Below are 15,491 nucleotides of genomic sequence, written 5' to 3'. Positions count from 1 at the left end.
CTGGAAATAAAAAAATCTTTTGTAACTTTTAAATGGTTGATTGCAAATTAATTTTTTTTTATTACCAATCTGAATCAATTGGTATTAAAAAAATTAACTTGTGATCAGCGTGTCAAATTACATCTAGATATGTCTATGCCTATTGGTTAATGTTAAGTTTAAGACTTTTTTGTCAATCTTTTCATAACACAAGTGACCACACTACTTATGTAGATAAAAATTTTAAACCCTGAAGATGTCTATATAAAAGGTTTTACTGTATTTAAACTGAAGTGTCTTCAAGATATGATTCTGGAGATACTTTACTTTGATGTTTATGTAATTGGAAAAATGTAATATATATCGATAGAGTATGATTCTATTAATTTAAAATGAATTTTTTAACATATTTTTTGAAGTATTTTTGTATACTTCAAAAAGGTGGAAAATTAAAATTGATTCAGCATTTTTTTGGAATTAGCACAGAACTTGTATATAGCTGTTTTTAACTGTGTTTCATGCAAGTTTGAAACGCCTGACTTGATTGCTGTGCAAGCTACACATGTAAATTAAAAAATTGTATCATCTTATAATATTGCTAAAATTTGAATTATAAGTAAGTGTATGTGGATAAATACACCATGATCTATAAGCATATCACCTCTCATCCATAATGTTTATGCAAAACTATATTTTTATAGTATAAAATATTCAGAAAAATTGAGACAACACACAAATGCTCAACAAGAGATATATTTTATAGGAATATACTGTATGTACAAACAATTTAATATACAGAATAAATTAAAAATTATATGCTCCTGTATATAAAAAATAGAAATTTATCTATTAGAAAACATTATTCAGTTTCAATAGAGCATAACATTTTTTTATTTTATTGAAGGTAAATTGAATTGTGTACTGGAGAATTATTCAGTTTTATATTCTGATGTAAAATAAAATTTAGATATAAATCATTGTTTCCTTGTCATTAGGTCAAGATAAGGATGGTGAAATGCATTTCTGAGTAACAATATATCTTTCCACAAAGCAAATTTATAAACTAAAAAAAATATGGATATTACTGAATTTTTGAAGATATTTTCAAGAATGGATAATACAAGATTAATTTTTAATATACAGTAAATTTCAGCTGAAAAGAAAATAATCAATGCCTTCTGTTAAATTAAGACTTGAAAGGTTTTCTTCAAAGTTTCCTCCTGTTAGATCCTAATTTAAAATAATATATTATTTACATGAAATATATATATTTAAGAAGCTAATAAATTGTATGATTTATTGACAAACAAACTGGTTAACAAAATAAATTCAATCTTTAATAACCAGAAAAATTTACAGTATAAATGAACTATTTAAGTTGGCTTTTAGTAATTGTTATTAGATTTAATTATAAGGAGTTTTAACATGTTCTAGAACACTTGAGAAAACTAAACATGCATTTACAACAAATTCTTAACTAACAAGTAAGATTGAAATGAGTATTACATATAACGTTATATGTAAGAAAAATAACATACAGCCAGTCTAAAATCTTACTACTGGTATGATCAAAACTGGTAAATTTAACTTATTATTTTGGGTTTAAACAATTGATCACACTAATTGATAGCAAAATTGGGCATAAACACACTATATTACAAAAGCACAAATAAATTTACCAGTTTAAACTATTGTGGATTCATGCCATTACTACCAAAAAAAGAAAAGGAACTATCCAAACCAAAAGCCGTACGTTATCTGGCTAGAAACAGCTATAATACTGATAATTTAATAGACAATTTGGCATTAGAGTTAGGCATTAGGTGCCATCTCTTGATAAATTTAATAATTATAAATTAATTAAATAATTTTAAATAATAATTTAGAATTACTGGAAGAAAAGAATTGGACTGAAGCAGGACTCAAACCCGCAACTCCTGCTTACCATGCAGATGCGTTGCCAATTATGCTATCTGGACCTTCGGTGCGATCTCTTCCAGCATATATAAGCTAATGATATAACTATCAACAGTTATTACAATGCCAGCTGGACGCATTCAACGCCCACAACGTGCAACTCAACCGGCCATCGCAAACCCCAGCATGGTGTATATAATAACCATTGAATGCGTCCCCAGCCAGCATTGTAATAACTGTCGATGGTTATATCGTTAGCATATATATATGCTGGAAGAGGAGATCTGACCGAAGGTCCAGGTAGCATAATTGGCAATGCATCTGCACAGTAAGCAGGAGTTGCGGGTTTGAGTCCCACTTTGGGCCGATTCTTTTCTTCCAGTAATTCTAAATTATTATTTAAAAGTATTTAATTAATTTATAATTATTAAATTTATCAAGAGATGGCACCTAACTCTAATGCCAAATTGTCTATTAAATTATTAGTATTATAGCCATTTCTAGCCCGGTAATATACAGCTTTGGTAGATGGATAGCTTTAATCATATCGGGTATGTAAAGATGTTTGATTAGGAAAAGGAACTTTCTGCAGAGATGCTCGAGTCCAGGATTATTATTCTAATATCAATTTTATAATAATTTTATTTATTATTAAACTCAATTAACTTTAACTAACATTAAAATAAATAAACCAATCAGCTTCTGCAATGATATTTATATGTAGTATTCTATAACTTGTATGTGATAATGAGAACTGTATCCCTTTATTGCCATTAAATTTTATGTTTGAGCTAATGACTAATCCAACTTTTATAGAATCCTAGTATAGAACTCACAAGAAGAGGGTCAGACATTTGAGTCTTCAATTCAAACAACTTGGTGAGCATATAGCCCTAAACACAATCAGCTCCTTGTCCAAATAATAGGACCCACTTTTCACGTGTTTCCGAAAAACGGGCCTTTGAAAATTGGGTGTTTAGCTTATAAGTCTGGAAGTTTCATGTCTTCTTCGAAAGGCAACAGCCAAGTGGATAAGATGCTAGGCAGTGGAGTTATGCAACGTATGTTCAAATTTTTGCAATTTTAGCTTTTTTCTATTTTTTTGGTAACATAATTATTTTATTATTCTATTGTATCATTATCATTACTATTATTATTTCTGAAATTTAAAGCTTATAAAACAAGAGATTACAAAATTGTGACAACAATTCCTGTTTAGCAAAAATGAAGTTTCTGTAGATTTAAACTCTTTTATGTTGCTAAGTAGAATTTTCATATCTTCATATTTATTTTTAGATATTTCTGTTCATGATTACATACCATGTCACCACAAATAAACTTCAGACATTACTATGTATGGATGAGAAAGACAAGTCTGATATTAAAATAGTGTAGTGTATTTGCAATGTTTTTCCTTTTAATTGTTAATTTCAGGGACAATTTCCTCATGTTCTCATGTTTGTTACACTTCAAATATAACAATACCACCATATCTGAAAATAAATATGAAGAAATGAAAATTTTATTTAATGACATAAAAGAGTTAAATCAAGAGATTTCTTTTTCACTAAACAAGAAATTACATCATGATTTTTAATCTCTTGTTTTATAAGCTTTAAATTTGAGGAATAATAGTAATAATGCTAATGATACAAAAGAATAATAAAATAATTATGTTACACACAAAAAAAACTAAAATTGCAAAGAGTTGAATCTACATTGTGTAGCTCCATTGACTAGCATCTGATATCCACTCAGCTTTCCAAAGAGAGACAAAACTTTCAAAGATATATAAACTAAACACTCAATTTTCAAAGGTCCGTTTTTCAGAAATGCTTGAGAAGTGGAAAGGAGCTGATTGAGTTTAGGGCTTCATGCTGACCAAGTTTTGTTCAAATTAGAGACCTGAACATATGACCCTCTCCTTCTCAGTCATAATTTGGAATTACATGTGTAATGTTAAAAAAAGAAATAAAAACCTTGGTTTGTTTTAAAAAATTAAATTTGAAGTAATATAGTTTATATAGGATTTGTATTATATAATTTCAATAATAACTTTATTATTAATTTAGATATAATCATACAGGTTATACTCAATGATGGCTGAGAATGCTTAAGATAATTGTTAATATATTTTATGATATATAATTTTAAAATAATATATATATTTTGAATAAATACATAGAATAATAATTTTATCCAAAGTATTATTTATTATTCAAGCACTTAAAATTATACTTACTAATTTTATGCAAATAATGAATGGTGGCTTTGCTTGAGTAAAATGAATGATAGGAATTTTAGGTTTGACTGAATCCTGTAATTTTAAAATATTAAATATCAGTAACATCTCAAATTATTGTAATATAAACGAAATTTTAATTTTCTTGTATACATAAAATGGTACTAATTATATTCATAAATAGTTCCTACTTAACTATAATTCCTGATGTATAAATCTTAAGAAACTAAAAAAAAATGACCTGCAATACAAAATAAATGAACATATTCTATCTGTTAATTTTACAGTTAAGTATAAAAACTCAATAATTAATAAAAATACATTGCACTAACCTTATATAGCTTTGCAGAGTGTTACGTTTCAAAAAGTAACTGCAAAGCTATATAAGGTTAGTGCGACGTATTTGTATTTATTATCGCTTTGTTCATTGGATGGATTTTATTTTATTTGATGATTAATTTCTAACAATTAAAATTAAATTAATATTTATTAATTTAGAAGGTTCTGGAAGAAGAGAATTGGTGCAGAGCAGGACTCAAACCTCCTCAATTGCCAGTTAGGCTATGTGAGTCATTCCACGAGTAACCAATATATGTTAATTAACAGTTCTGGAAATGAAGATCAAACAAAGCTCTGCATAACTGGCAGTGCATCGACATAGTAAGCAGCAGTTGTGAATTCAAGTCCCACTCCAAACCTCCTTAGTGTGATAGATACGAAGCGATAAACAGGTATTTCTGTGAACAGAATTACAAGGAACGAGACAACACAGTAATAGATATAACAGATCAATTTTATTTTTGCTTTCATATAGGTTAAAAAAAAAAAACCCCGATCCCAACTCACAGGCTTTCAATTCGCGTGTATAACAATTGAACAGTTCATTCCAATAATCAAATCAAACAAATGCTCGACAATATTACTGCGGAAACTTATGACTAAAACTTAACCTAATTATATACTAAAAGGAGATAAGGAAATCAGACAGATTGTTACGGAAAGAGAAGAGGGAAGAAGGAAAGACCTGGAAATCTTTTTTGTAGTCATATACCTTGGATGGATCACTGATACACGAAAGTCGATAGGTTTCAGAATTTTTTTTATCACCTCCTTCTTGTACTGCTCCACCTTGCATGGACTATCTACATACAGTTATCTAAGCTGGCCTCCTTAATGCTGGAAGATCTTCGTCTTCAGCACTGTATTTTCAGGGACCTAATTTCTCTCATTATTAACACAAACTGGGGCCACTGTTAAGGTTAAACCCTCCAGATGTCAGATACAGTTCTCTGATATTCTGACAAAAAATGTCCGTAGGCGCCTCTGGTCACAATTCCAAGCAAGACTCGATTGCACCTCTTGTCACCACGAGGTCACCAAATCTGAGTTTTCCCTATCTTTTGATTCCCTAGCGAGTTGTTAACTTTTGTTTCTCAACGTCCATTCCGAGAACCGGTGAATCCACCCGAGGAAAAAGGGATTAACATAGAAAGTTCTAGAATAGTCAAGACAAATAACAAAGGAAATACTAAGCCTAAGATATAAAATATATACAAAAATATACAATAATATGGCTGACAGCCACATTAGAAGGTTCTGGAAGAAAATAATCGGTATGGATAAAATTAATTAATAAATATTAATTTAATTTTAATTATTAAATTTAATAAGAGATAGTTCCTAATGTCTTCCTCTAAGCCAAATTATGTAGCATTTAATTATTAATAGTAGAAGTAATATATCCCAATTAATCCAGCAATCATTTGGTTTTAAGTCATTTAATGTTACATTTGACTACAGTGTGATAAAATGTTTGAAACTTACCTCACTTTCTTCAAATGTATAAAATCCTTTACTTATTTTCTTTCTGTCTACATCACAAAATGCAACTATCTGAAATAATATGAAAAGTTTTAAACAGAATGTTTTCCACCTTTATTTTCACTAGATATATACATAAATTAATATTTTATGAATTATGTTATATATTTTTCATAACTTCTTGAAGATTTATTATGGAAAATAAAGCTGACTTCAATACATTATTTACGATAAAAAATGATATGTGGTAGGGTCATAAAATAAACCAGACTTTTAATGTAACTTTTATCATATTAATAATAGATATATTTCCAATGACCACTTTCAAAATTGGTACAACGGAAGAGACTATATACCTCTGCTAACATCTGTACCATTTATTAAGACAGTCTTATAGCCCATTCTGCATTAATTCCCTAAGTGCAATTTTCACAGCACTTTTAATCTCTTCCATTAATTTGAATCTGAGAGCCTTCAAACAGAGCTTTCATTTTGGTAAAATCATGAAAGTCTACAAGAGCAAGCACTGGTAAGAAGGCTTTGGAAGTATTAACTAACTAGGAACATGCGATGTGCCAAGACATTGTTGTGATGGAGAAACCAGCTTTTGCTTGCCAGAGATGATATTTTTTTCACCACATCGCAAAGGCAACCAAGAATGTCAACATAAAATTCCTTATTGATGGGTCTATAATAAAGAGCAAACTCATAATTCATCAGGTCTTTCACATAAGAAAAGTGCCATGATGATTGAACAAGGCAAAGGTAGTAGTATAGAATGGACTGCATGACTCTTAATAACTGGTATGAATGTTGGCAGAAGTGCGCACTGCAGAAGATACTTATTTTGAAGGTCTTCTGTAAATACTTGTATTATTAGCACAATGAAAGTTACAGTTCCCACTCTAGAAATGGTTATACTTAATGAAAAAACTTACTCAAGTATTAGTAAATCTTCTAATATTAAACAGGTATTGATGTTTGAATGAGTTTTTTTAATGAAAGTTACATTAAAAGTTTGATTTGTTTTTTGACTCCATCATGTATAAAGAACTAAATATCAGAACAGACAAATCTTGGCACTATCATGTAAGAATACAACAATACTGCTTGTTTAAGGCAACCAAAATGAGCTTATTATATTACAAAAGAAATGTTTTTAGCTTTTCTGCAATTGTAATCAGCTTTGATCAATATAAAACAGAACAGTATTTAGAGAACAGCATTCAAAATTTGGAATTTCAACATACTGTGTTTCCCTGAAAATAAGACAGTGTCTTATATTGATTTTTGCTCTGAAAAATGCACTAGGTCTTATTTTCAGGGAATGTCTTATTTTTTCCAGGAAGAAGAATTCACATTTATTATTGAACAAAAAAATTCCCAAGTCGAACTTAGACAAGAGTGACGTATATCTGGTGTGTCGAACTGTCGCCTTTTTATAGCGTCAACATCAGACTCGATGACCAATTAGTGCTTACTGAACCGTAGCACTATGCAAATGTCATGTGGCGTGATTCCCGGCCGACCAATTAGCCATCACCAGCCGTAACGTTATGCAAATCTGTGATTCCCAAGCCATAGTCTTATGCAAATCATGCCGTGTGGCGTAATTGTCTGCTGACCAATTAGAATTAGTGGCTGTACTTTCACAAAGCCAACAGCCACTTTCAACCATCTGTCGATGATCATTATGACTAAAAAAAACTTCGCTAGGTCTTACTTTCAGGGGGAGATCTTATATTTCGCAATTCAGCAAAATCTGTGCTAGGTCTTATTTTCGGGGAAACACGGTATTAGAAACTGGATTTTCTAAATCTTAAAACAACTAATTTTCTGAATTATCTGTAAACAAACAGAATAGAAACTGAGACTATATATTGCTATAATAATAGAATTTGAAGTTTAAAATTTTGCAAAAATTCAAATAGGTCAAAATCCTTTTGTTATATTTCATTGTTTACTATTACTGATGTAGAAATGATCACTATATTTCAAGGTAATCATATCTTATTACACCACTTAAAGTTTGCAAAGAGAAAATTGTTTATTTAACAAACATTTTCAACATATTAACATAGGCTATCTTCAGGTTTTGAACTAAATTAAAAATCGTTTTCAAAAAATAGTGATGGCTATGTTAGTAAGTTGAAAATGTTTGTTAAACAAACAGTTTTTTCTCAGTGAACCTTAGGTGATATAAGATTGTAGTCTCTCTGCTGAGTGCATCTTATAGGAACTTATTTAAATATGTTCTGTATGTCCTTCCATATTTATTTTTTTTATTGTAATGAATAATTTTTTCATATTACAGTAGTCTCGAAAACTCGGCTCTCAATAACCCAGCAGTCCAGATAACTCGGCCACACCATGGCAGGGCAAAAAAATCCTTAGTTAATTAATTTTCATTATAGACAGCTTTATGTCTCATAAAGTATTTTTCTGAGGTCTGTCTTATCAGGTAAATTACTGTACACAGTGTATTCATTAATTTTCATTTTCATGTAGTAAAGGCTCTATGCCTTCATAAAGGATGTACTTTTCCNTAAAGTATTTTTCTGAGGTCTGTCTTATCAGGTAAATTACTGTACACAGTGTATTCATTAATTTTCATTTTCATGTAGTAAAGGCTCTATGCCTTCATAAAGGATGTACTTTTCCTTTGTTTAAGGGTATTTGGGCAGTTTATTCTCTGTTGTATTCTCAAGTAAACAATACATACAAGTACAGTACAGTATTTTCTGAGGAAACACTCATACTTACTTTTTTAACCCCATTCCTGATAACCCGGCATTTTCACAAACTCGGCCACCCTTTGGTCCACATTAGGCTGAGTTTTTGAGACTCTACTGTATTTTATTCTTTCTTATAATTAAATGTTTCCTTTGACTAATCTTTGCTAAAATCTACTTTACATAGTTGATATCCTTAGATGTTAGAAATTCCATCTGTGGTTCCATATATGAGAATGCCAATTGGAATTTCCATTAAAAGACTGATCATTTAACTCAAGTTAAACAAATACTAATAAGCATTTGAAAGAAAAATGTTATTGGTGTAACAATCCAATTGGTTTAGTCTAACATTTTATAGAAGAATCTAAAGCTTTGGCCAAAGTTTGAGAAGTTTGAAACATAGGCTAATTTGGCACATATATATAAAATTCAGTACTTTTTGTATATCATTGCCATCATAAGCATGCTGTTGGAAACTTTGTGACTATCTGTTTGTTAAATTAGTCCTCAAAAAATAAATAAATAAAAACCATTATTTATTTTCTGATAGAATCTACAACAAATGGAATTCATGTTCATGAGAGGAAACCTTGTAGTAGGCCTACATACAGGCAAAAAAGGTGATGCCTAGGCACTTGCAAATTTGGTACATTTTAGTATTTAAATCATAAAATTGGTAATTATTGAAATTATAATTGTTTCTATTGTTTGTTTCTATATTAAAAATATTCATATTATTGTAGATCTAGATAAGTTACCCTCTACCTTCATTGCTCTTATAATGGTCCTTACAAATATATTTTGCCTAGGATCTAGCAAATCCTAAGTACACCTTTAAGGAAATCTGAAAATTTTAAAGACTAATTCAGAGAAATATTGAGGGCACTAGGGAAAGAGGAAGATCCTGAATAAGCAGGGCAGGAAACTTCAGAAACTAGATACAATAGTATCTGCAAGAAACAAGGAATTGTGACATTGGAGAACTACCATTCGTCAGCTGAAATCCTTTGACTAGAGGAGACAACAGACATAACAGAAACTGTTAAATTTATAATACTATCACTCAAAAACTGGGTATACTTGAACTAAAGCTATTAAAAAACCTAATATCCAGCAAAGATCAGAAGTGCTAACATTTCACCTATTTAACACAGGCAAAAACATTAGCACTTCCAAACTTCTCTGCTGGACATTAGGTTTTTTAGTAGCTTTAGTACTGTTGAATTTATTCAGAATGATGAAAATACTTTCACAGAAATATTATAATATAATAATTCTCAATGTTTAAAGTTTATTATTTGGGAATTTTGACCAATTTTAATTTATATGAAAGTAACTAGATAAATTAAAGAAAACTTTTGGTCAGGAATTTGCTTTTTTTCAAATTTAAGAAAAAATTAAAATTGTTTTATAAATATTTATACATGATTCAAAAATATTATGTTTAATTAAATACCAAATAACAAATTATGTTATAAATTAATAATATCAAATTATAATTTTTGACTAATTACCTTACTCCTGTTAGAAGAACTTATAGAACGGAAGAACTTTCTCCCCTGTTTTCCAGCATTCCAAATTGTAAATTTTGGCCAATGATACAAAACATTTTCTTCCAATTCCTTAATTCGAATGTCCCATATTGTTTTTCTGCATGAAAATAATTTAAAAGTTTTAAATTATCATTAAATGAAAATAAACAGTAAATACTGCAAAAAGCTGTTTCTATTTAAATTTATTTATTATTACTTTTGATTACATTGTTTTCTTAATAAATTTTCCATAAATAATTAAGGACAAGTAGTTATAAATAACAACAACTCAAAGCCCAAATAGTATATATACTAAATTGCCAAATGATCGCCTAAATATCGGGCTATTATATGGCTAATTAAATGATTAGAATAAAGTAATTTGTCATTAGAGGTAGGCGTTAGGCACCATCTCTTAAATAAATTAATAATTAAAATTAAATAAATAAATTATTAAATTAATTTTAGAACCTTCTGGAATAAGGGAACTGGGCCGGGACTGGGCTTGAACCTGCAACCTCCTCTTGCCAGTTACGTCACCCAGACCCCGAGCGAGTCTTCGCTTCCAGAAGTATATTAGATTAGATATAACCTTACTTGGTTAAATACATCACTGACTGGGGACGACTTTATCGCCCACGACCCCAATGGCACTCAGCCAGATAACGTAATACCCGGCGAGGTATATAGCCCCGNACACCCGGCGAGGTATATATATATATATATAACAACAATGTTAGCTGGCTGAGTGCCAGCTAACATTGTTGTTATATATATTTTCCTGGTGCAGTGATGTAGGTGACAATGCACACCTACCCATTACTAATATGGTAACAGAGTTTTTGACCAAGAAAATTATTCTGTGCAACCCACATCACCTGTACAGCAGAAATTTAGCACCCTGCAACTTTTTTCTGTTTCTAGCACTACAGCTGAAGTTACAAGGAAATGAGTTCACAGAAGTAGTGGTCAAACAATTCCAAGAAATGGATTACTATACATCTTCAAGAACTAACAGAAATAATGGCAGAAGTGCATTGAATTCTAGGGGAAACACTTAAAATTATACTAGTTTCTACATCTCACAGTGATTATCATGTGAGGAAGAAATATCTCATTCTCAATTTAATTTAATTTTTTAAATAAATTAATACAAGTAATGTCCTACAGGACAAGAAAGAAGTTCCATGATAACAAGTAATAGACAATAATAATAAACATGCAATGCACAAATAAACAATAAAACATGTATAAAACAATCATAGTAAAGACATTAAAAAAAGCAAAAATAAAAGTTTATTATAAAATTATACAAATAAAATTTGTTTTGACTTTTCCCTCATAGTTGTATACAGTCAGTAATGGTATATGAAAAAAGAATAATGTCATTTACAGCATTTAATTACAAATAATTTTTTAAATTATGTACAGAAAATAATAATTTTTATTTCATTTTAAAATACAGTATAATATTTCAGTAATCAAATATGTCAAATAATACCACAATATCATGAAAATGTTTTGTAGTATTTTCATTTTAAGTAGTTTTGTAGTAACTAAAATATTAGTTAATTCCAAATCATTAAATTTATTACAGAAGAGCAACATCATTTACTTTTAGTCAGAAATTCTTTAATAACTTAATAAAACACTCCTAAAAACTGAAGCTGATCATTAATAAAAGACACCTTCCACACTTTTCCAGCTCCATTCTTTGTCTCTAAAAATAAACTAGTGCTGGAAATGCAGAAGGTGTCTTTTATTAACTTAATTAAAATAGAATCTAAAAATAGCCAGTAAAGCCTAGCTATTTAGTTTATATTGATGGTATAAATACATAAAATATTTTAAACATACTCATCAATGGAAAAAGTAGTAGCACCAGGATGATAACGATACATCAACAAATCTTCATCCACCCTGTATAAACTTCCATGTAATTTCAAATGGGCAAAATAAAATAATAAATCTTCAGGTGTTCCCTGTAAGTAATATAAGTATAAAGGTAATTTGTCAAATAAATTAATTACTACTGAAATAATTATTTTTGTAAATACAGTAGTATATAAAATGGACTTTTCAGTCACAGTGGACAGGTGTCACTTGTCAAGGCCATGTGCAATGGAGTTTTTTGGGAGTTTAATTTCCCATTTGGAAAAATTAAAAACTTAAATAAAACAATATATTGTATATAACTTATATTTATTTTGTACTTACTTAATTCCTCTCTAGTCTACTGCAGAGGTTCTCAGAGAATTTTTGAGGCTGCAGAACACCATTCATATACTTTTTAATGTGCAGAGCATTAGCATCAATATATTCAAAAATTGATAAGCAATTCCATGTTTACTATTGTCATGAAACAATAAAGCAATAAACTTTATTATATTGAATCCAATAGTAAGCAAGGAATTGTCTATGAATAAGGTGATATATTGTAGTACATTGGAATAAATTTGCAATGAAAACCTTTTTGTGGAACACTTAAGCAAGTTTGTAGAACACGGATTGAGAATCACTGATCTACTGTATTGTGTTACTGTATATAGTTATATTGTAAAAATTAATAAACTAGATTATGAAAAAATATTATTATTTTTTGTAATAAAAATCTTGAGCACTGTCCTAACTTTAGTTAGTTAAATAGTTAATGGTAAAAATTTGTTAGAGCCCACCAGTGGCTGAGCGGTCTTCATACCCTGAACACTGGGAGTTCAGTTGTGGATTTGCGCCTTGCTTGGATGGGCTGGCCACGAGGAGTTTTCTGGGTTTTCTCCACGTTTGTAACGCCTAAATAGGGGCCAATTTCCCTTAAAAAGACCTCCTGGAAGGCATCACCCCTAGGCAGATCACCCAAGTGTTGCATTGCCCAAACTTTTGAGCTAAGAATTCGCAATCATTCTCTTTTTCTGGCATACTGATTTATCGTTTATATTTATTAATAAATAAATGTGAAATTTTATGGCTTGTTTTATAAATTTAAAAGCATAGAAAATAAAATTTCCTGAATTAATGAATATAAATATCGTACATAAAAGTAGGGAATATTGTCATGTATTGAGTAATTAACAAATTAATAAATGTTAGAAAATAATGATTTAAAATACTTGAAACTACAGCTGTTTCATAATGCTGAATATTTTGTAAATCACTTTGATTCTAACATTTTTCATCAATACTTTTAATTTTAAAGTTAACATATCATCATTATATAAGAGTATATTGAGAATCTTTACAACTCCCAAATAGTATAAAATAAATGAAAAACTTAAATTAATATATATAAAAATTTAATTCCAAATTCTATTTGCTATTTATTTTAAGGATTATTCCTGTCATTAAAATTATTTACTTGTGTAATAATATAATTTATTAGATATCTTTATGTATAAAATGTAAGGATTACTGCTATATACTCCTGACAGACAGCATTAAACACGTGTATATATCTTTAATTACATTGTTCTGCATCACAATCCTCGCATGAAAGAAAATGTGATTTTTTTAATGTATTTTAATGAGCTGAAAATGAATCTGAAGTCCAAAATCTTCTATTAACCACAGTATTTTTAAAAATAACCATTTGTTTGCATAAAAATGTCTGTTTTAAATAAACTTTCTTTTACTGTTGTTTGAATAAAATATAAAACTGGAGAAATCATATTTGCTTAATGTCAAGAATCATTCTACAAGGATCTTCTTGGGTCAGGTGCTACATCTTAGTATACCATTAGGTATCAGCTGTCAGGTGCCATATTTAATTCATGATTTGGGTTTTTCAAAAAGAAAGGCTCAACTACTTGCATTACATCTCCAGCAGTAAAAACTTTTGGAAAAAGTAGTTAAGGCATCCTGTTACAAAAAATGGAAATCAGGAAAAGTGAAATTTTTCAATAGAGGACAATCTCATTTTTTGCAACAATATACTGCATTTGTTGGAGGATCCTGCCAATAAAGAGTCTCCACTCCATAGGATCTTGTGGACTCTTTATTGGCTCATCAAAGTTCAGCCTTAAAAGAGTTTTGCTGCAAAATGGCAACAAATATCTGTTTATGCTGTTCACATGAAAAAAAATGAAAGTTTTCTTTGATTTAGTAATCATACTTGATAAGTCAAAATCATTTTTTGTTCCTTTAAAACCAGAAATAAAATCATCAAAAATATTTGAGCCAATATGGTATGTTGTAAACATTTAAGAAAACAAATAGTTTTGCTTGCCAAATTTCTGTTTAAAGGTATTTCATTTTAAAGGAATTCAGTCTTCAGTGTTTTAATACCGAAGATTGAATTCTTCTCTTTGTTGTTTCATTTCAAAGATTATGTATGCTATTATTATTTCTTACTTTAAGAATTATATATGTATATGTATGCATATATACATAATTTAGATGTTCAAAATTACCATTCCTGCTTCACTAAATCCTCCAACTTTTTTGAAAACGTCACGGGAACAAAACCAAGTTGGCATTATTAAAGTTGGTCCATGAGATGTATATATCTAAAAAATTAGTCATATGTTTTAAAGTTTTCTATTATTTTTTATTTTTATATTAGTACAAGAAAAAATGTACTTGCAAAAAGTTCATAATTTATCATACAGAATAAATAAAGCTAAGTTTTATTAATAATACAGTAAACTTGCTTTATAGCAACCCTTGATTTAGTGATTCACCATGATATAACAATCAACACAAAAGTTCTGATCAATCGCTCATAAATGTGATTTTACTATTGATTTGACCTTTTGAACATTGAATGAACAAATCTGAAAATAAAATCAAACTGCCCTCTTAGGTGAAAATATACCTTGATATTTAAAAAAGTTTTTGAACTAAAATTACCTTTATTGTACATAAAATATGTATAAATAAATATAATTTTGATAATGAACTGAATGAAAAAATTACAACAATCTCTGAAATAAAGTCAATTTGCATTAATTTTAAAGATCATGGAACCATTTCCACTGCATGGAAAACCCTCTTTGAATTATACAGTAGTTGCATTTACATTGTATATCAGTGATTCTCAAACTTTTTCGATCCACCGCCCCCTTTGTTCCATAAAGTTATACCCAACGCCCCCTAACCCATTTTCTCTTGTGTGAGAAAAGGATTGGAAATATTCTTAGGAAAACTTTTCTATGAATCTCACACTTTGTGCCCTTACTGTACATTGTTCTCATCATCTGGAAACCATTAAACGCAATGTTTCCTCTTATCAGCCCCAATTTTGCCTTTGGTCACCGTTCAATACCCTGCCTC

General features: G+C 29.5%; 1 protein-coding gene across 2 annotated transcripts in view; it reads right to left on the bottom strand.

Moving 5' to 3' along the window:
- Nucleotides 1–723: 723 nt before the first annotated feature.
- LOC111638816 (UDP-GlcNAc:betaGal beta-1,3-N-acetylglucosaminyltransferase-like protein 1) overlaps nt 724–15,491 on the bottom strand; it is a 30,895-nt gene continuing 16,127 nt past the window's right edge. Inside the window, exons 7-12 of one of the 2 annotated variants that reach the window (XM_023384568.1) lie at nt 14,630–14,725; nt 12,084–12,208; nt 10,209–10,344; nt 5,963–6,031; nt 4,139–4,213; nt 724–1,209 (exon numbers count right to left, since the gene is read on the bottom strand). In XM_023384568.1, the coding sequence (XP_023240336.1) occupies nt 1,129–1,209; nt 4,139–4,213; nt 5,963–6,031; nt 10,209–10,344; nt 12,084–12,208; nt 14,630–14,725 (582 nt within the window). In that variant the 3' untranslated portion in view covers nt 724–1,128. The remainder of the gene's footprint in view (nt 1,210–4,138; nt 4,214–5,962; nt 6,032–10,208; nt 10,345–12,083; nt 12,209–14,629; nt 14,726–15,491) is intronic. The other variant, XM_023384575.1, reaches the window with a different exon arrangement.

Source organism: Centruroides sculpturatus, unplaced genomic scaffold, assembly GCF_000671375.1.
Source record: "Centruroides sculpturatus isolate CEXI.00-Female unplaced genomic scaffold, Cexi_2.0 scaffold90, whole genome shotgun sequence".
In the NCBI taxonomy this organism is placed as follows: domain Eukaryota; kingdom Metazoa; phylum Arthropoda; class Arachnida; order Scorpiones; family Buthidae; genus Centruroides; species Centruroides sculpturatus.
Note: the sequence above shows the minus strand (reverse complement) of the source record. Positions and strands in the feature narration are given on the sequence as shown.